We start from the raw sequence: 22,867 nt of genomic DNA on the forward strand, positions 1-22,867 counted from the left end.
TTTTAGGAAAACATTTGACAATATCTGGAAAATCTTATTGAAAACATAATTCAAGTAATTCATGCCTGTGGTGAGAAAGCAGACTGTTTGATTGAAAACAGTATGAAGAACTATGAACAAAATCCTTTTGCGCTGCTACAAATGGTACAATGTTCAGTTCTCTATTGTCATGCAACAGACATTAGTATCAAATCTATTTTAACAATTTAATTTAGGTTTTTATTAGGAAGAAAATATATCAAAGAGATACTCAAATAAAATTGAGTGGTAAGGAGACATAAGCATGTTGTGCACGTAGTGTACTGTGGAAAGGCACAAGGAGCCTGGATAAAGATGGATGCTGCAAAGGAGAAATATGAACACTTGGAACATAAAATGTAAGGCTTGAGGAGAAAAAGCACAGAAAATGCTCCCTGGGAAAGCTGGAAGCTGCCAGATAGTCAGGAATTGGTAACACAGGATATCAGCAGAAGATGGCACAGCTGCACAATGGCTGTATAGTTTGGGATGGATAAACACAGTCTTTGGTCAGTGAAATCCAGAGACAGCTCCTTTCCATATGGCTGTGATGAGCCACGGCAGCAGCCAGGGCTTCATATGGATAGCTGGAAACCTTCTTTATGAAACAGTGACTAACTAAATTCCTGGAACAGGGAGGCTACTTTAGGTGTTAGGGAAGGCCTGCAGACTGATGAGGAAGACACAAACTCCAGTGCCTTTGAAGAATAGTCATGTGTGCACATGCACATCCACATGCAAACACAGATGCATCTGTACCTGGGAAGGCAGACTCTTCACTTTTTACACAAATATGTTATGTAACTGTTAGGTTTGTTTAGCCCTTTATAACGTGCTTCACATATCCTGTTTTAGGCATGTGTGAAAGACAAAACTCCCAGCAAAGAATATGTGTTCATGGAAACTGCAGTCATGTGCTACAGAACATTTGTGGTTTACATATTCAGGGCCTCACCAAAGGGTTTTTGTCAAGTTAAGGGCCCTGTTCACTTTGAAAACTTGTCTGTTTCAGAAGAGATGGGGCCTGATTCATTTTCCTTCTATGGTGACCCCACCTAACTGTCTTTCGAGGGTTTCGAGCCATATGATACAGATGGAAATTTAAATCACTGAGAATGGAGAACTGGTGACATATTTATCAACCAATAAAACACATCAAGTTCTAAGGTGATCCAGTATGTAGAACTAACCCAGTTTCCATTCTCCTCAAACAACTCAGGGGTCTGCATTTAATTTCTGCTTGTCTTTCAGAATTATCAATAACAATTTGGTCTTCTATTATAAGTGAAAATCACCTCACTTGTCTTGGAAAGTATGGTGTAATGTTCTTTTTTAGGAATGGACAAATTTCCCATTTCAAATTTATCTAAAGACACTTTTGATCTTCTAGACTCTTGTATGAATAGGTTTTTTTGGTTGGCAGAGAATGACCTGGGGCAGGGGCAAGAGCAGTGCATAAAGGAAGGAAAAAGAGGAGCAAAGAAGTGGAATAGATACAGCTAGGAGATTTTACAACCATTGGAGAGAAGTCATTTCTGATTTGCTACTTTTTTTATTGCATTCTGAGATTCTGAACTGGATTAAAACCAAATAAACAGCTCTTTAATATCTCACTTTGTGTCTTAGTGCCCATTTGTGTTTTAGAGCCCTCTAATGCTTATAGATATATACATTAAAGACAAATGTTAACCCCTTCATAGGAATCCCACAGACATGTTTTAAATAAAGAAACATCTGTTTAAGGCACAGTCAGAAAATGGTTTGGTTTGGTTATTAGCTGAGAAGAACAGGACTTATTCTGGAGAATTTTGCATTGCTAACTTGCAGCATAATGAACAGAAAATTATTCTAGTTGTAAGTACAGTGGTGCTTCAAAACAGATTGAAAGTAGGCAGTGTTTAGGATAAAAGTCCAAAAAACTGGAACTGAGGCCAATTTTATGCATTCTAATATGATGCAGCAGATTTTTTTCTTAGGTAGGTGCAGCTATTCCATCATATTTTAGCAGTGGTTTGCACAGAATAAATTCTCAGCCATCTGAGAGTCAAAGCCTCCCTAATTAAATATACTCTGCAATATTCAGTGCATCAAGTTAACCCCAGTTCTTGGTCTGAAACCCATCAGGCGGACTTAAAAATTAATAATAGCTGCCTGTTTAGCCTCTGTGCAATGCTTGAATGGATTTTGAGCGTGACATTTCATCTGATGGACACTTTTCTGAACAGTAGTAATGCTTGAGGAAATATTTTTTTTCCCACTATTGCTCACCTTGCCTACATTTCATACTGTAGTTAACTTCTACTAAGAAGGAAGATAATAACAGGTCAAAAGGAATGAATAAAAAAAGACATGTAAAAGGCACACTGCTGTAGTGGGGTTAATACCTTCCATCATTCATCTTAATGAAAAAGTCTATTTATATCTCTTCCCTTCATTTTTTCATTTCTTTCTTTGTAGATCTATCAATCTCTATAAGCCCTTTTGAAGGAATAGAATATGTGAAATCTGTAATCATAAAAGCCTGTCACTATACTGTTTGTGAATCATTTTCTCCTAAAAATGAACTCAGAAACTGGTTTCCACCTTGTCAGAGTTACTGTTTTAATTCAGTGGAGTCTGGAGACTAGGCAAAATATGTTGCTAAAATCATGATTAAATTTCTAAATAGTTTCTGGACATTTTTGAAAACAGTTGATAGCACTATTACCACTAAATACTAATTCGTAAATGTGACACTGACACATGTCAGAAGTGACAGTACTGTACTGGATTTTGTGGAGTGGAAACTGATTTGTAAACAAATTCCATAGGGAAATAAATCAGAGGGGAAGGTTTACCACAAAACTACAATTGTAATTTCAGCGTTTTTGTAAAAGTGAGGCTGAAACTCCAAAGGGCCAATCCAAGGAAACTTAAACCTCTTTTGTGCATGAGCAAAAATAAAGGAAAGGGCTTCCATTCACCATGAAGATTTATCCCCTAAATGAAGACACAGGAACAAAATTAATAAAGAAAAAAAGGATTGTTTTTGGCTGTCCTCTATGCTAGTCATATTCAGAGCTCAGCTGCTCTTTCAGAACAGAGAGGAAGATGAGTTTGTTTTTACAAATTACAAGTTACCCCATATTGTAGTACCAATATGACCCTCCATATGCCATCATTAGAAAAATATTAAGTAAAGCAAGATACGTTATTACTTCCTCTGAAAAACTACTGCATTGCCTTATCTGACATATGGCATTACATTCATACACACCATTGAGCATCTGTTGTCAGTAATCAAACAAGAGAGAAAGAATCTTACATCACATTTAATTTAATATTTATAGTTACACAGTAGGTCCAGTGGTGATAAATTTCTCATAAATGTGCTATTTTTTTGAAAAGTGAATGAAGAACTAGCTAGCAATAGCTAATATTATATGTATTTTATTATCTTTATATATAAGTATCCAAGTTTCCTTAACTAAGGAGTTTTTGGGAACCCACTACTACTATCTTTACATTAATTGCAACAGTACATGTATTCGAGTCTGTTTACCTTCTGAGAAGTGATAAAATGTTTGATATCAAGGATCACCAAGAAGGAGGATTCTGCACTACATTGCTGTTGGGCAATACAAGAATCAAACATCCCTAGGCAACAACTGTCCTAAATTACCTCCCTGAAAATGAGGACTTACGAAACTTGTCAGAGAGCAGCACAGGTCATTGCTGGGCTTTAGCACTCACCACTCTCACCTTTAAACCATAACGACTTGATACATTGAAACAAAATGTGTTGTTACTGACCAGTGGATGAATATGCTTGACACAGACTTTTTAAATGATAATAAGTTTTACTGCTTGGCAGTGAGACAGCACTATAGCTGCCAGATTGACAGCATTCTCCTGACTTTAGCGTTTCTGGAAAGTGGGACTGACTATCAGAATTTTTGGAAGGCTTGAAAGCAGTTTACATCTTTCTATTCATCTGGATGAGAAACCCAAACCACCAGAATTTTGATTCACCTCTATTGGAAAAACAACAGAATCAGGTATCTTTGCCAGGTATGCATATTGCTAGGCATAGAATAGTAGTGGATTCATAACCAAATGTATCCTGTTTTTACAAAACAGAACAGTTTTGTGAAAATAAACAAATGTGGCCTCCTGCAGAGATGAAGAGTCCAACATACCTGTCCCCTGTGGTCTGTGACATCTGGAAAGCCAGGGAGCCCAGCCAATGCCACAGGTGGTTGCTGCTGCTCCTCTTACTGAGGTGCTGCCTGCATTTCAGGGCAGCTCATTCCCTGCTAGCAGCTGCTGTCATCATCTTGCAGATGCCTACCATGAACTGAGGGAGAGGTTGTGGTGTGACCAGAAATGTCACCAGGCATGTCCAGGGGGCTTCCTCAGTTCAGCTGTGGCCCAGGACATCCCCACCAGACATTTAATGGAGACAAATGTCAGGTTGCAGTTTGTGTAGACTCTAGAGGTCTGTCCAGCTGGAGTTTGTTGATTAGATGCAGACTCACCTGTTTACTACCCTACTTATTCCTGATTCCAGTTTGTCCTGTAATGGAAATATAAAGGATAAACCTCTATTCTAACAACACTTTATGGTCTAACAACATTTTATGGTCCTACAGTCCTGTTGGTGTGCTCTTACTCATCATTAGCCTTAGTGTGTGAATTACCTGAAAATGCATCCTCATTCCTACTAACACAGTGAATTCTGAAGCATTTAATGGAGGAAGAAATACTGGAGGGACATTACACTATTTAAGTTACCTCTACATAGTCTTTCAATTTATTTTTTGTTTCTTTTTTTTTTTTTTTTTACATTCAGTTATCATGCAATGCCTGAGAAAGCATTTGTTCTAGTTCCTATGGAAACATATGGATAGATATAACACACACAACCAAGGGTAAATCTTTGAGGTAGTGCAAATTAAAAGCAATTAAACAATATAAATATAAATACTAGGAAAAAATCTTGATTCTAGATAGGTTATTGGCAAAATATTGCAGCAAAGGCATGATCCCCCCTTCTGGTTTTTTCTGTTTCAAAATATTGGATGAATAATCTGTCACAGGAAAGCAAATCTAAAAAATATATATATATATACTCATGCAACTGTGTGCTTTTACATTCCCCTAGCAAAATGTACAAAATGGTCTTCATTTCCAGTTGTATTTTCCATTGACTGTTGCAGAACACTGTTGAAGCTAAGAGATTGTCTTTACATAATATATGGTGCACGGTGTAGGAAAAGGGAGGTCTTAACTGTGGAAGATTTCTAGCAGCAGCAGAAGTTACCTCCTTGAAAGTACCTTATGTTTCATATGGAATTCAAAATGTAAGGTTTGTCCAGACAGGGTGCAGACAAATTGGAAGGAAATGGCATAATCTAAATAGTGTGTGAGCTTCCAATTTTTCATTGGAAGAACATAGCTTACTCTAAGGTGTGAATCAAATAACTTGAGGAAATCCCCCTTGAGTTTCTGAACAAATTCAGTAGAATATTTTAGTCTGTCTTCAGTAAAGAATTCATTTCTTACTGTTGGTTGGCTTGAATAGGTATGAAGATAACAGTCAAGACACCATTTCCATGCAAGCCAGCAGCTCATTCATTTTTCATTAAGGAAGGGGATAAATCACTCAAATGATGAGAGTACCTCCAGTGCATTCCCACAATTCCTCCCTTAAGCACAAGTCAGAAATTTCTTCCTGAAATTCAGTAGAAAAGAATCACCTCAATCACTTCAGAAAAAAAAAAAAATACTGGATATCCTCCAGAATATTAGTATGTCACAGCAGCAGTGATAAACACACAGTACAGCTTTGAAATGTTCTTGTGTGGGTGAGGAAATCCCAAGTGCCCAGAGCCAGCTGTACCTGGCACTACAGACAGCTCAGTGGGTGAGGCATATTCTCCTCTGCTTCATACATTGAAATGATACTTGGTCATTTTGATCAAGCTGGACTTCTCCATTCATTCTTTTTTTGTACAAAGATGAGGAAGAGTTTAGGAGTGTAAAATTTCATATTATTTTTAAGATCTCTGTTATACCAATGGCTTGTGTGAGTGTTCAGCTGCCAAAAGATACAGAGCTGCAATCACTAGCTTCCATCCACAGTTTTGGATTCTGGCTGTAGAAATATGCTCATGTATGATATGTAGTCATTTATATGAGCCTTCGGGAGCACAGGTAAAGTATTTAGAAATATCTGTATGGAAAGCAAAATAGATTTTATGTACTATTTTCAGAAAGCACTCATACAGTTTTCTGTACAGATAAATGTGTCAGAACAGTATCATATCATGAGACAATTTTACCAATTTTGATAAATATGTACATGTATATATATGTATATATGTGTGTAGGTGAATATGTATATCCATATGGATGAGTATGTAGTTGAATATATACATATTTTGGTTCAAACACAGGTATATGCAGACTGCCCTTAACTTTGAATTGATTTCCAGACTGATAGCTAGAGTTTTTAAAGATTAGTTCACTACTACCTGATTGATTTCTGTTTTACAAATACAATTAGCATTAAGCATTTCCACCATTGATTCAGAATATTCAAACTAGATACATGGAAGAATATTTTTACAGTGAGGATGGTGAAACACTGGAAGAGGTTGTGCAGAGAAGTGCCAGGTGCCCCATCCCTGGAAACAAAACTCAAAGTCAGCAGCCTGATCTAGATGAAGATTTCCCTGCTCAGTGCAGTGGCAGTCAGACTACATGGCCTTTTAAAGATTTCTTCTAAACCAAATTATGGTGATTTGGTGATTCTATGAGTATTATATGCCATATAACATATAAATATATATATATATCTATACATATACATACATACATTTGTACATTTGTACAACTATCTACAAATTCAACAAAGGCAGATGCAAGGTCCTGTACCTAGGGAAGAATAACCCCCTGCACCACCGCAGGCTGGGGCTGACCTCCTGGAAAGCAGCTCTGCAGAGAAGGCCCTGGGGGTCCTGGTGGACAACATCCGTCCATGAGCCAGCAGAGCCCTGTGGCCAAGAAGGCCAATGATGTCCTGGGCTGCATTAGGAAGGGCATTGCCAGCAGGTTGAGGGAGGTGATCCTGCCCCTCTACTCAGCCCTGGTGAGGCCACATCTGGAGTCCTGTGTGCAGTTCTGGGCTCCTCAGGAGAAGAGAGACATGGAGCTCCTGGAGCAGGTCCAGCAGAGGGTTACAAAGAGCATTAGGGAACTGGAGCATCTCTCTTATGAAGAAAAGCTGAGGGTGCTGGACCTTTTCAGTCTGGAGGAGAGATGAATGAGAGGAGAGCTTATCAATGCATACGGACATCTTAAGGGCAGGTGTCAAGAGGATGGGGCCAGACTCTTCTTGGTGGTGCCCAGTGGCAGGAGAAGGGGTAGTGGTTACAGACTCAAACACAGGCAGCTCCACCTGAGCATGAGAAAAAAAAGTCTTTAAGGGAGGCAGGGCATGGGAACAGGCTGCCCAGAGAGGCTGTGGAGTCTCTCCCTCTGTAGATATTCACCAATAGCAACCTGCTGTAGGTGAACCTGCTTTAGCAGGAGGGTTGGACTACATGATCTTTGGAGGTCCCTTCCAACCGCAACAAGCCTGTGATTTTGTGATAGAAGAGAATTATCTTCAAGTAGGAATATATTTATAATAATGCAGTTTTGTTTAAACTGGAGTTCATACCTTTCTTTTAAGATTTTTTGTTTACTACTGTAATAAATAATATTCTTATTAGAATGAAATTACAATTCGGATTTTAGGGGTTATATCATTTAATGAGAGTTCCTTGATAGTGCTTAGATCCATGCATTGCTTCCTTACTCCCAAATACACAATATGCCCATTTTTTTTAACTGGCTCATTTGATTCTAGTTTCTACTAACCTAACTTAATATTGATTTTGTTTTAGTCTCCACCTTCCACCTCCTTGGCCTTTCTGTTTAAATTAGATCTGTTTTTAAATGGATGCTATCCCAAGCCCCAGTTGCCAGCACCTTAGCCTTTTCACTTAAATTGCATCTGTTGTTAAATCAATCTTACTCCAGCATCCAGTGTTGCTCCCTTGAGCTTTCCACTCAACATCACATACAGGCCTAAGTGGAGCCCATTCCTGTCTGTATCTTTCATCCAGCTGCTCCATTAAAATGAAACCTCTTCACAAATCCATTTTCCACTTCCAGTAGTGGTCCTCTTACTTCTTCATTTCTGAACAGCGACAGCTTTGTGTCTGTTTTAGTTTGTGGAGCTTAAAAAGAAACTTTTCAGACTCCCACTCTTCTGTGTAAATGCTATCTCTCCCAAAACTTAACTGTCATGCATATAGGTTATCCTAATTTCTGGGTCTCAGCTTAAGTAACATCCATTTCATTGTTGCTGCTGCCTGAGTGGTGACTTCCCAATCAGCAAATCATGCCTAAGATCTCTGTCTTGTAAAAACTGCTGCCTGTGGTGTGGGAAGTGTAAGCTGCAGCAAATGATGTGCCCCCGGAATGAAGGGGTGTGCTGAGCCAAGGAGGGCACAGGATTAGTCAGGCTCTACACTGGGCTGTAAATTGTCTTTATTATATGCTGATAAGGAATCTGGGAATTCAGTGAGCAATGAACAGTTACAGTTGAGACAACTGTACCCACAGTTACCGTGATATGATGCATAACTCAACCTGTTTGACAGACTCAACAGTCTTGTAGATGAATTAGCAGTTTAGGTGGTCAGAGTTCTCAATGCATTTTCCTTTATGCCCATGCCCAGCCTGCTAGAGAGATGGTGAGGTTTCATCTCAGAAGAAAGAAAAGTCCTCCCTTCTTCTTTACAGATAATAGCCTCAAAAATTAAAACAGCTCCATGCAGACCAGCTGAGCTGAGAGACTGCCGATAAGGTTTGTTCACAATTCTAATAGCACAAAGCTTTGAAATACAGCAGTAGAAAAGACAAAGGTGCTCATTTCCTGTTTTAAGGGAGTATCCATGACAAAAATCATACAATATATAATCATACAAATCTCTTTTAGTCTAATGGGTTCTAGTGTATGTAATCATACGTTATAGCCTTAGAGGATATTCAAGCTGCTGTGCAAAGCAGGTACCATAAATTCAAGAGGAGATGGCTAACCAGCACAAATAAATGAAGTACATTGGACCAAGCCATAAATTTCAGGTCACGGTCAGGTAAATTTTGAAGATAATTTTATTTGGTGATAGATACTTTCTCAAAATGTAACAAAACTGAAAAAAAATGAATAAGAATTAACTATACACTATTTTACAGATCTTTGAAAGTCTCAGGTCTGAATCTCATAAATCTAAAGGTAAGGAGCATCTTCCACCAAGAAAAGTTGTTGGTTTTGTTTAGAAGAGAAAGGGATAAGGTCAAAGCAAGAGAAAGACCCTTGCAAATAAAGTATCACAAGAATTACTTAGAAGAACCACAGTCACAGAATGAGAGAAAGGAGCAGCTAAGTCACTTGGTCAGAGCATGGTGCTAATTAACACCAAGGTTGTAGGTTTGATCCCTGTATGGGCCATTCACTTAAGAGCTGGACCCAATGATTCTTGTGGGTCCCTTCCAATTCAGAATATACTGTGATTAAAATATTGAAACTAATTTAGGTGATTGTTTGCTAAACACTTTTCTTTCTCCTGTGAAATTCTTACCTATTCTTTAATTCTCTTTACTGTGCTTCTGATGTCATCACAATTCAACCTTTCATAAAGTAACCTTTAAAAATTCTTCCTGTTTTAAACTTTGACTTGTTGTCTACATGTTGTGCTTTTTAGATTTTCTAGTTCTACTATTTCAGCAACCTTAATGGTTTCAGTATAGAAGATAAGCAAGATTTATAGCAAGAGGTGTTGTCTTAACAAATCAGGAGATATAGCTGTTACGGTTTTCCAGCTGGGCCAGTTGGTCAAATAGAATATATTGCCTGTTCCTAGAAAAGCTGTTTTTCAAGAAGGCTACGTTATATTTATTGCATTTAGTCTGTACTGCTGATGTGCTTTATTTACTCTGTATCATAACGAGTCTTTCGCTTACTGGGGCTCTGTAATTTGGGTCATAGCTGGACTCACTTTAAACTTCATTTGACATTCTTTTGCCTTGAGTCAGTAAATATACAGTTGGCTTTGTTAGCAGTAATTTAATCTAAGTTCATCTGTGTTTTTCTCAATATCACAGATTAGATACAGCAAAATTAAGTGATACTATGTGACTCTGACCATTTATATGATGCCTCTTATTCCTTAGCATTGATTTCTACTCATTTTCTTTTCCTCCTTAATCATGACAGTATGTTATTTTGGAGGACTGAAGTTTGAGAGTTGCAAGGTTTTCATAAAAGTGTCTTTTTACTTCATCTTTCTTGAGGGAGAGTTTTTTTATGGATGAGGGCAGTATTGCATTATCTTTCTTTTTCATTTGCAGATTGATTCACTGGTGGCTTTAAAGTGGTATTAATCCTGTTACAGACTCTACTCCAGACATTCATCCTTCTCCTCATATGAAATGATACCACTTTCTATGGTATGGAGAATGAAAACCATTCTCCTTGCCATCATGTTTGCTAACACATGTGATATTTCTTTTTTCACTCCATCATATATGAGAAGACCACTGGCTATTGTAAGCTCCCATTTTATAATGCTCTACCTTCTTAGTTCTCTTTTTAAAGTTGAGAAAGTAGTGATTTTATGTTTTGGGGTGTTAAGAAGCTAATTTAAGTTGGTGACAGAGATGGTAATATCAAAAGCAATATTAAGAGAAGAGGAAGTTGACTGGAATATGAAGATAGAGCAGGAAGCACTTGGATGTGGTTAAGTAGTAAACTTAGCGGATATATTCACAATGGGTCTAAAATGCTGGATGGTCATATATTCTGGGGTAGACTGAGGATACCATAGAAGAACTTGATAGTGCATTTACTGGGGCTGGAAAAGGCCCACACGATACTGATAAATAATATAATAATATTAATAATAAATATAATAAAATATTATTTTGCTGGCTTCCTCATCTTGAAAAACTAAAAGCAAGAAGAAACAGATTAGAGCTTGTTGATTTGTGCTTATTGACAGGGATAAAAAATTGAAAGGAAGATATTGAAAATCTGGAGATCACTGAAGGGATTTATCCACTTCTGTTTCCTATCTGTAAACTTTGATTCAGAGAAGGCACAGTAGGACCACAGGCTTCTGCTGGGAGGGTTTTTCTGCTGGGATGAGGAGACGAGGGCTCCACCAGTGCTGGAGACAGCATTGCCTGCTTAGCAGAGGAAAAAAGGTAGTTTGGATCTAAAGACACTAAAACCCTGGGAGATTTGTGGTAGAAAACTTTGGGGTCTGCCACCTCAAGGATTGGAGCAGACCACCCCTAAGGGAGGTGTTGCCGTGAGTGCAGTGTAGATGCAGGGTGGGGAGCGCATACAATGCCCCACACGAAGGAGCAAATGTCGTGGTGAAGCAGGATTTCTACACAGAATATCACTCATAGTCATGAGGGCAAAGGCAGAGTGATAAATGAGGAGGAGGATGAGGATATGGAAACGGCCTCATCTGAAATGGAGAAAGATGTTACAGAGTGTTAATGGGTTTGATGTCATAAAGTGGCAAATAGCATCAGATCAGTATTCTTTTGAAAAAGCTGATACCTGACCTCTCAGGCTGCTGGAAGTACAAGTTTTAGCACCTGTATCAAGCTCAAGATATCAAGTCTTTTGAGGTAAAGATGGTAGTTCTGTACCTGGATCCCAGCAAAGTCAGCTGCTAATAAAGGAAGGGCCAGGAAAGAAGGAGACTTCCCTGACTGACAGCAAAAGGTATTAATGGGCAGGCATGTTAAGCAGATTTTAAAGCAAATTAAAAAAGAGTTATAAAGGAAAGGAAAATTGCAACATGGGCTGAATGTGACAGAGCTTTAGTCAGTGAGACCTTTGAAGTGGATGTGCACAGTTCCCTTTATAGAAAACTTCCCAAAAACACTGCAACACAAAACTCATAAAATGCAGAATTAATTGCATTATAAACTAGCAAATGGAAAACTTTAAAATGGAAAACTCAAAGTTACTGGATCATACAGAACAGAAACAAGAGGCTTGTAGCATTTCGTCCAGTGTTTTCTGTGTCTACATAGTTGAGAACCATTTGAGCCTCAACCAAGTCTCCGGCTTCCTGACTTGCAGGGTATTCTGCTTGGCCTCCCAAGTTCTTCTTTCCATCATCTCTAAGGCCCACCTGGTTTGCTGCTCCCTACTGCAGCCTCTGCTTGAGGAGCAGGTTGGCAGCTCCTTCCCTCTCTGGCTTGCATCCTGTGCTGTGCTGTGAACACACACACTCTCCTGAATGTCCTTGGCTCACTTCACTTTTTCTAAGACAAGTAAAGATACAAACCCATGAAGCAAGTATCATGTCATAGAGGATGATAATAGCAAATTTCAGAAGCAGTTTTTCATCCCTAGGAAGGTAGAAAGCTGGAAAAAATATAGAACCACTCGGTAGTAAGAAGAATCCCTCCAGTTCTGTAACCTACTTTTTTAAGATAAAATTAATGTTCTGATGTTGTGAATGGATGATGTGAACTTTCTTCAATACGTAGAAATCCTTTCCTCCAAATGTTGCACATGTTCTAATATGTCATGTATTTGATCTTGCAAGTACTTTTTCTCTAGGAATTTTATCCTTAATTATTTATTAGCATTGAACAAGTTCGGCATTAATTTTAAAAATAGGGAACATTAATTTCACATACTAAAATATCAGTGACTTGTAGTTAAGGTTAGAAAAATCAGTTGTGATATTCTTGGGTATATAATAACCAGGCAGTTATAAATACCTCAAAAATAAATAATTGGATCATACTGAAAAATAACTGAAGCCAAAATAAATTCTATGGATACAAAGAATGACAGGCCAGGAATAGAGCCCTGTGGGACTCAACTGATAGAAAAAAAAACCCTAACAACTTGAAAGAACAAAACACCTAACTTGCAACCTAGCAATGAACTGTAAGTGGAATAGATCAATTCCAATTGGTCTGAGCATCTGCACTGAACATTTTTTAAAGAATGCTGTAGTTTATGGCATCAAACTCAGCAGTAATATAAAGGCACACTAATACATAGCGTGTATTCCTGAATCAGAATACCAAAAAAAGATCAAAGCATAACTTCAAAAAGCAGATTCAGAGCTCTGTCTCTTTTGAAGTCAACTTGGACACATTTATTGTGAAGATCACATGTCTAGAGGTGTGACTGAAGCTGTAACAGCCTTCTGTACAATAGTCTTGGGACTATTTGAGCTGCCATTTTAGTGGATAGACTGGATATGTGTTATCAGAACTCAATGGCATATTGCTCTCCCAATATTGTGTGAATGTAATTGATAAATGTAGCTTCTGGGCATTTAATATCTTTTATGCATGGTTTATTTTTCCTTTGCAGTCTTAATTTGTACATAGGCAGTATAACTTAAAGTAACTTAAGGAGGGAATCACGGAACATTCCGCACCAAAAGGGAATAGATCAAGAAGGGTGTCAGAAAGAGGAAAATCAGTAATTAATGAAGAGTGATTTTTCACAATTTCACATCTCTAATTTTATCACTGTATTAAAAATTATCTAGGAAGTTTTAATTAGAATTGTTTACAATTTACTTTGGTCATATGCAGAAAGAAGGCTACCCTTCACTGTATTTGAAATTTCATACTAGAACTAGCAATAGCACCTTTAAATACAAGTCTTGAAAAAAGACCCCCACAGCTTTATTTGTTTGAAACATTTTTAAATACAACTTCCATATATTGGTATTCTCACTAGGATGATAGCATTTTCATTAAAATCAGGAACAGAAAAAATAGTGACCTATATAGGAAGGAAAATTATCATCAGACATACTTAGTTCGAATTGCATTGCTGAAGAACAACGTAAGTCATAGGCAGCTATGCTGAGATGTATGGAATGGTTGATGCCCAAGCTGATAAGTATTTAGAGAGAGTAGAATATGACATTTTAAACTAAAATGAAAAACTATTCCTCATCAAATTAAACTTTGCATATGGGTTGGCAGAAAGCATAATGTCACAAAAAATTGATGTCTTCCAAAGCCTAAAGGAAACAATTTATACATACCTGCAGCTTAAAGGGTATTTTTTTCTGATACTAAATTAGTGATAGTAAACTTGTGATAAGTCTTTTCCTACATGCCTTATGTGTGATAACCATACTTTTCTAGGGACTTTTACCATGTAGTGGCCAGGAGTCCTTAAGGACTTGAAAGTCACTGAAAAATACTTACTTATAGGGGAAAAAAACCCAACAAAACACCATAATGGCGCAGCCTGTCACTTAGTTTCAGTAATGGGATGGTATGGCTGTAAATAGCTTTCAAAGGCATGGCACTGAGAAGATATTTGAAAGATACTTTCAGATTTGGAATGACTGGGGAGGTCTGGGTTAAGAAGGTTGGAGCAATCTTCACTTCCTAACATCTTAGATCTTCTTCATACTTCCTTCGTCTTACTGGGCAGTCATGTCCTTGGAGAATAAATGATATTGATATCTTGGATGTCACATCACTGATAAAATGAGGCGAGAGTCCAGTAGCAAATATCATAGATAAAATTTCCATGCCAGTGCCCTTTCTAAGGCAGCTTGTGAGAGGTTCCTTCATGTTACAAGGTAGAGCGGTTTTTTAAATTATGATCTATCCCACTGGTGAAGACAGAAGAAAATCTGGTGCAAGTATCTTAATAATTACTGTGGAACATTGAAATATTCCTCTCCTAGCTTCCAATAATAAAAAATTAAGTAAAAGGTTGTCTCTTAGTAATTTTCTACCACTTTAGCCTGTTTTAACCTGATTACCATCTGCCAGTACTTTATAGAGACAGAGCAGAAATCAGAGTGCCACATATGATTACTGATGTCTCTTCTTCTCCCTTTCTTAATTGTCTTGCACTCATTTTCCCTCCTTTATTCCTCTACATAAATGAGAAGCTATGCCTGTGATCCTGTAATGGAATGTGTGATTCTTCTGCTACATGGCTTGAGACTTAGGTGCTCAGGCTTAGTATGAAGAGGGGAAAATGGGTAGTATTGGCTCCAGACAGATAGCTGGGTCAGCTGGGCTGGAGCAGTGAAAGCTGTAAGGGCAGTGGATCTCTTGAGGGTAAAAGGCAACTGAAAAAGTAGACACCCTAGGAAAAGACATGCTTATCTGGAAAGTTTACGTAAGCTACAACTGCAAACATTGGAAAGTCCAAAGTTTGGACTTTATGCATGTAGCACTGACTTATCATCAATCCCCCAGTTTTGCTTCCTCTTTCTAATTGATTTTGGTTCCTTTTCTGATAGTTACACCCTCCTCAGTTGCATACCTTTTCTTAATGAATGTAATTGCATTGATGTATTGCCATTCAAAAAAATCTCAGTACAAGGAAAATAATTCAGTGCAAAATAGTATTTAGAACTCCACAGGTTAAGAAAATCTTCTGTATATAAAAATACAAGTTTGAGCAGCTGCTAGTCTGCCTCTCTCTTGGACAGGGGACAGCTGGAGGTGCCAACCATTCGAGCCATCAGCTTTGGGGCTTACTTGCATTTATAAAACAGGGAGGCAAGCATCAATAGGATCTAAGGTATTCCAGGCCAAGAGACTTCAGGATTTACTAAGAATTGTGCTATCACCATATTGCTGCTCTGTTCATACCCTGCACCTCCAGACATGCTTAGAATTTGCCAACTTTGAAAGAAGAAATTAGTAATATACCAATGAGCTGACAAGCTCTGGCAGCTGTTTGCACAGGGCTTGCCAGCAGGTCAATGGGATATTGCCAGAGAAGCTGAATTCCAGATGAGAGGGTGGAAAAGAAGAAAGGATTTTTTTTTTCTGAGCTCTGATTCTTTTACACAAGCTTCAAACGAAAGCAAATTTTAACTTGCATATGGGTGAATGCACTGGATAAATAGTAGCAAGGCAACCCGAAATGTCATCTGTCTAGAAAAGAATAACCCTCAAAATTACTGATGACAGTGGATACACTTTCTTCAGCCAGCAGCATACTGCAGTTTTCTCACTCAGGCAGATTATGACAACCGTTCCTCTGATATGGCCCGTGAATGAATGAACATCACTTTAATGGACTGCCTGCGGTGGACAGTCAGTACAGATTTGCACTTCCAAGCACAGCAGGTAGTGAACTCTAAAGGAACATTTCACACTGGCCATTAAGCATCCAGCATGACCACAAAACTGAGGTGGTACAAGAAGAGAGCAATTCCCTGGGAATAGGGATCATGTTTTGCAGCCAGCTGCAGATAAAATAACGAGCTTCTGCTGTAACCTGCTATTATCTGTGGGATGCTAAAAAATCCTCTCCCTAGGATTTTAAGTTTCTCTCTGCATGACTGCAGTTAATGACTGGACTACATGGGGTGTTCCTTGTTTAGTGACTGAATATCCCTACTTCTAACAAGTTGTGGTTGTTGGTTTGGTTTGGGTTTTTTTAATTTAACGCATAGTACTATAGCACACTGTTTTTTAACTGAACTTTCTTCCAGGCTTATGCAACTTTCTGAAGCTATTTAGTGTAGCTCTATGAATCTGTGGTAGAAATTATCCATAATCCATTAATCAGGTAGAAATAAAAAACCACAATTATTTTATATAATCCTTAAACCAATGTTTTCCCCTTGGAAAACCTATATGAATGTTGCTGCTATTTACTTTTGGCCATTTAAATACAGGTAGGTATGCATCCAAAAGTTCATTCAGTGTGAAGTTTTAAGATATTTGATGCCTTCTTGCACTGAAATGTACATAGTAATGTCTTTGCCTCCAATGAAAAGAAAAATTCAATTTTCTTTGTTTAATGGCCATTTGTGGTCTTAGTCCTGGAAGACTACTAATTATAAGGGATGAAAATACCAGGTAAATCAAAACTAATTTTTAAAATTTAAAGTAACTTATAATTCAAATAATTGATGATCAATCTTCATATTAAAGAGCTATCAGCCATAAAATAGAGTGCATAATGAAAAATGGCACATTCCATTGCCTTGTGCAGTAGAACAGCTTCTTGCCTTGAGAATGAACTTCACATGAATTTTATGGTGAACTTCAGCTTTAATACTACATAAGACATCTTGGATTGCAAAAGAGAAAGCCTCAGCTAAACAGGTTTGAGCAGCTCATCTCAACACTTGCTGGATGGTGCTATTAAATATATTCTCTTTGTCAGAACAAAGACATGTCTGTTGTCAATCATTAATACATCTCAACTTCATTTCCTGCTCAAAACGAATTGTTGGTAGAAAGGCCAGTTACTTTAAATTCTCTCCCTGCTTACAATTGCAGATGATGATTGTGATTGCTGAGAGGAATGATGTGCGGTTCTGAAGTGGTGAATTGCCTCAAAAACATTCTTTTAGCTCCTTGTGTTAACATGTGCTCAATTTAAAAAAAAAAAAGACAAAACAAAAAACCACCAGGCCTTTGGAAATCAGGGAAAACTAAAGTACATAACAAAAAAAAATCACTCTGGATGTGATTTATTCTAAAAAATTGCTCAGTAAATATGTAATGTATTAGACATCTAGCATCCAGTGAGGTTCCCAGCACATGAAGGAGATTGATCCGTTAAAGCACACCCAGAGGAAGGACACCAAGTAGATTAGAGGGATGGAGCACCTCTCCTATAAGGAAAAGCTGAGAGAATTGTGATTGTTCAGCCTGGAGAAGAGAAGGCTTCAGGGTGACCTTATTGTGGCCTTCCAATACCTGAAGGGAGCCTAAAAGAAAGATGGAGAGGGATTTTTTATAAAGAGCATGTAGTAACAGGATGAGGGGGAATGGCTTCAAAAGAAAGAGAGTAGGTTTAGATTAGATATTAGGAAGAAGTTCTTTACTGTGAAACTGAGGAGACACTGAAGCAGATTGCCCAGAGGAGCTGGATGCCCCATTCCTGGAAGTGTTCAAGGCCAGGTTGGATGAGGCTTTAAGCAGCTGCTATAGTGGAGGGTGTCACTGCCCATGGCAGAGGGGCTCGAACTAGATGATCTTTAAGGTCTTTTCCAACCCAAACTGTTCTGTCATTCTATGGTTTTAAAAATCAACTTTTACAACAGTTCATCTGCAAGTATTTCCTCTGAAAGGGTTTGATCCCATTAGTGCTGAAGTAGATTTTAATGTATGTTATGTCATTTAGTGACAACATTCTGGACGAGAGCTGCAACATGAAAGAAATATGGTAAAAAGAGGAGGTGCAGATAGGCTGGGACTGGCACTCGGGCTGGGCAAGCTCTTCGGCACATTATGTCCTGCTCAGACAGTTTTAAGAGAACAGTCTTTCTTGGGGCAGAGGTGATGCTGTATGACTGAAGTACATCAAGTTCAGTTTTCAGCCATATTGCACCATTTCTGGACTCAGGAGGAGAGGCAAACTAAAGTCAACAGGAGCATTTCCACAGACTTCAGTGAGTATTTCACTAGTCTGTCAATCTCTAAACCTCATTTTCCTGTCGTCTCCTCCCAGATACGCACTCTTTATTGGTCTACCTAGTGCACACATTGACTGGGAAGGGATTGTTTTTTCATTAGCTGTTCATACAGCAATTAGCAGAATGAGTTTCAAAATTCTGCTTAGGACTTTTGTATATATGCCTATATATAAACAAATGAAGGAAGTTGCTTTCCATGCAAACAAAGAGTCCTAATGTACTGTGAATTTATCAGCTCTGGACATGTCTGCTAAAAGCCCTTTGAAATCAATAGAATAATCTTTTCCACAAACCTACTTTTATGATTTCTAGGATAGCTTGAAATTGTGGCCTTTTGGAGCTGCTTAAAATCTTACCAAAATAGTAAAATACAAGACTCAGACTAAAATGTCTTTTTTAAAAATCATTATCTCCGTAGAAGGAACTAAAAACTTCTCAAGAGTACATTATTTCTACATGGAAAGTAGAAGGATTCTGAAAAGGTGTCCTGACCCCACAAGTTCATCCAGAGAAGATGCTGCTGCTTTTTCACATTTAGTTATCACTTCTTTATTATTAAGTCAGCTCTCATGCCTTTGGTTTTTGTTGATGCTTTCCTGCAAGTTTATTGAGCCTGAAGAGTTTAGGTGAAATTAGGTTCACAACTATACTATTTTCATTGCCTGAATTTCTAAACACTTATAAAGGAGTCCAGGGGAATTACTAAATACATTATATCTATATCTATATCTATGTCTATAGATATTTATAGGCTGAGATTGCACTAAAGAGAATCAGCTGTTTTACCCCATAGTGGTTTCTCTTTACATGCTCTGCACATCCATGAACGCTCCTTTTGCACACACACTGGCAGAAGTGTGAATGTCTGCTCATCCAACTGCTGCCTGTCTTTCTGAGCATGGGGATAAATAGACCCCAAGGAAGACAGAGCATGGACCCTTCTATAAGCAGTTTCCACAGCATCTTTATCTACTTGGTTTATTTCTTGTATGCAAACGTGTGCATGCACTTATTATTTTTTTTTTTAACATAATTTGTCCACATTTCTTTTTCAGTTGACATATTTTCATTTCCATTTGTTCATTTCTGGAACTGTTGTATTTTCAGTTGATTTCATAGGCGGACTTGACACATACTCCTACCGTCAGCCCCCCCAGGAACATGTTGAGTTAAAGCCTGTAAAGCCTGTAGGTAAGGTTCTGGTCCCACGACCACATTAATCCTTCTAACTGACCTGAACTGAAAGCTAACCTTCTCCTAAAATAATTTGGGCATCAGATTACTGATAATTTAATTATGTTTTAATTAGAACTTAATTAAAAATTAATCCACATAAAACATTCGAGTAAGGACACTTTGTCATTGATGGCATATCCGCTACAGCAAGGATTAGGAGGTATCACCATGTCTGCTACGTCGCGCCTCATCTTAACGCAAGGAGAGGCTCTCACTGAAGGATGGAATTGCTTCCTTGCTGAACTTTTAGCAAGAAAAGAGCTGGTTTGTCACTTCTGCTGCTGCAGAAACCTTAATGAGATTAACTCATTTGTAGAAAAGCAGAAGTTTTTACATTTGTCTAGCTACTGAAAGAAAAGGTTTTGCTGAAAAATTGCTTGTCAGCTTAAAATCTAACTATCTGTAGAGTTTCCCTGGAAGTTCATTTTCTCTTTGTCATCACTTATTTGCTTGCTCTATGAAAATCACATTTTCATAGACTCTTCCTGCTTTGCTACCTTATAAGTTTGAATGCATATCTGTTATTTTTATTTGGAACAAATTAGGGTATGGGGAGACATTACTAGTATATGTATTTTGGCAGAAGCTCATATAACTTCAAATAGATGATTTTTTGAAGTATTATTGGTAAACCAGAAGTTGTTAATTTCAAAATTCTTTATGGCTGGAACTTGTTGTGGTGTTGCTTTCTGTCTTTAAATTTGCCTTTGATGCCTCTTAAATGCAACATGAAATGCACGTACAGCTAATTGACTGAAACTAATTTAATGACTTACTGTATTTTACTTATCAGTTAACAGAATTAGAAGGGGTTGAAGGTTTTTCCTGGTGTATGCATGTGTGCATGTGATAGGAGTTTTAATTTAAAGTGGAAAAGTGCAAAAAATATATTTGGGGTTGGAATTGACACCTTAACTTTGTGACTTTATTAGCTTTTTCCAGTCTTTTAAATAAATTTTATTCATGATGCAGCTTTCAATTTGTAGAAATAAACAGTCACAAATTTTTACTAAAAAAATACCCAAATATTATAGAATTATAACGGCCCAAAATTATGGTGTATGCTAGAACAGGAACAAATAACACATTAAGACAACTAAATGAAACTATGAACCTTCTGACTTTTGACTAAAGTACATGCTCTACATTGAAGTCCACATTTCTTTAGTAATATTTCATTAAATGTCTATTTTGCTGCATTTTCTGTCAGAAAGATTGTGGTGGTGCAAAGATGACTGCAAAATGGGGGTTTGAACCTCCTGAATAAGCTGCTGAAGTTAAATCGATATTCAGGAACATTTGCACCTCTACATGAAAGATCTTAATCTCTAAACCTGCATTCAGATTAGTTTTAAGCATCAAGTGCATAAATATTTAGTACTTTCTTAGCAAACTTACTATAATTAAAGAATAGGATAAAAGACATATTCACAAAATACTTACAAATACATTCCTGCAAAGTATATTCATTTGTTTTGCAGTAGAAAAGTCACAGCATCTGATAATTTGCTCTTTGATAGCAGATTTTCAATAAGTAGCTCAAGGGATTTTGGGGTTGTTGGTGATCTTACAGTTCTGGAGAGTAAAAGTGTAATCTTCCCATTTCCTATGTATGTGTATCTTTGTACTGATGTGAGGACCCTCTCTGGCCTCTTTATTGCTTCAAGGAGTATAAAACTGGGAGCGAAATTATACTGGGTTTCCTTCTTTATTGGTGTTTTGGTTGTATGAAAGATATAGCTTAGATTTATCTAAGATGGGAGGTAAATTAACTGTCAGTGATCAAAGTCTGAATTAAAAGCCAAATTGCTGGGAATAATTTGGTTAGTGGATTGTGCCAGAACTTTGCAGGTGCTTATCTCTCTGCAGCACATTAGCCTTCTTGACTTCTTTTGATAAACTAATTGCTATCTGTATCAGTTGTATACAGTCTGAAAATTCTTAGTATCCCTAAAAAATGTGACTTCTGATGTCCAGGCTGTGCAAAACTCCATTTCTGAGAGTTAGAATTCTCTTAGAACTGAACATGAATAATGCTTGTAAAAATACATTAAAAGCCTTTATAAATGTTACTTTATAGATGAAAGCTTGGCTATATTTCCCTTTTTCTCATCCCTTTTATTTCCCTTATTTCATTCATAAATTACCTAAACACAGCCCACTGAAAATACCATGAGACTATGGTCTCATCCAAACTATGCAGAAGACAGTCTGGTTTTATCAAGTGCTCACATTCAGTATAGTGCCTGCTTAGTGCTGCCATAATTATTAACGATTAGCAAGACTACGATTAGTTTTCCTCCTCATCTCTGAGAAGAAGTTAAATTTGACCTTGTTCCTGTGGGGAACAATTTTTAATCCAAATATGAATGATCATGGCTTGCCTGTTTGCTCTTTGTTCTGCCTGTAATTCCATTAGGCTACAGGGCAAGGAGAAGCAGGATCTTTGCCCTCAGCCAGTTTCAATTAAGATGTGTGTAAGGCAGGAGTCAACAGGGAGAGCAAAAAAAAAAAATTATTGTGCTCTTTTTGGGACTAGAGCACATGGACTGTAAAGAAAACTGTTGGGCCTGTTTGAATCACAATATCAACAGCCAGGTCACTCAGTAATATTTAAAATTCCTTCTTGTACTGATATGTGGAAAAAAGAGGAGGATGATGGCTAGAAGGAAAAAATAAGAAGCTACATTTTGGCTTGCATTAGAGGTTATTAGTACTAATACTAATGATATTATAATATATGTTAGTAAGATAGTATCATAATTATGCTGTAATAAGAAAAATGTACTAATAATGAAAATTATAATTGTAATAGTAGTAATAATAATAAAATAAAATAAAATAAAATAAAATAAAATAAAATAAAATAAAACTACTACAGCTTTGAGCAAGTCTATCTGGACAGACACTGAATCCCTAATTCCGATTAGGGATGTCCATAGCCTTTTTAAGAACATGCTAACTTGTGCTTGTGGAACTGATCCACTGTATCAGAAACTGTGCCAGTGGAAAGGTCACCACTCCGTGTGGATCTGTGTGATCCTGTCCTGTTTCTATCTTCTCCTGAGACTTTATCCGTCTTAAAATTGCTCTGAAAGACCAAC

General features: G+C 37.6%; 1 protein-coding gene across 3 annotated transcripts in view; it reads left to right on the forward strand.

Moving 5' to 3' along the window:
• The window catches only part of NKAIN3 (sodium/potassium transporting ATPase interacting 3), a 353,682-nt gene that overhangs the window by 329,231 nt on the left and 1,584 nt on the right, over positions 1-22,867 (forward strand). Inside the window, exon 6 of one of the 3 annotated variants that reach the window (XM_032126410.1) lies at positions 19,635-19,718. The exons of the other annotated variants lie outside the window; for them this stretch is intronic. Within the exon in view, the coding sequence (XP_031982301.1) occupies positions 19,635-19,718 (84 nt within the window). The remainder of the gene's footprint in view (positions 1-19,634; positions 19,719-22,867) is intronic. 3 annotated transcript variants of the gene reach the window in all.

The sequence above is a fragment of the Corvus moneduloides genome, chromosome 1, assembly GCF_009650955.1.
Source record: "Corvus moneduloides isolate bCorMon1 chromosome 1, bCorMon1.pri, whole genome shotgun sequence".
In the NCBI taxonomy this organism is placed as follows: domain Eukaryota; kingdom Metazoa; phylum Chordata; class Aves; order Passeriformes; family Corvidae; genus Corvus; species Corvus moneduloides.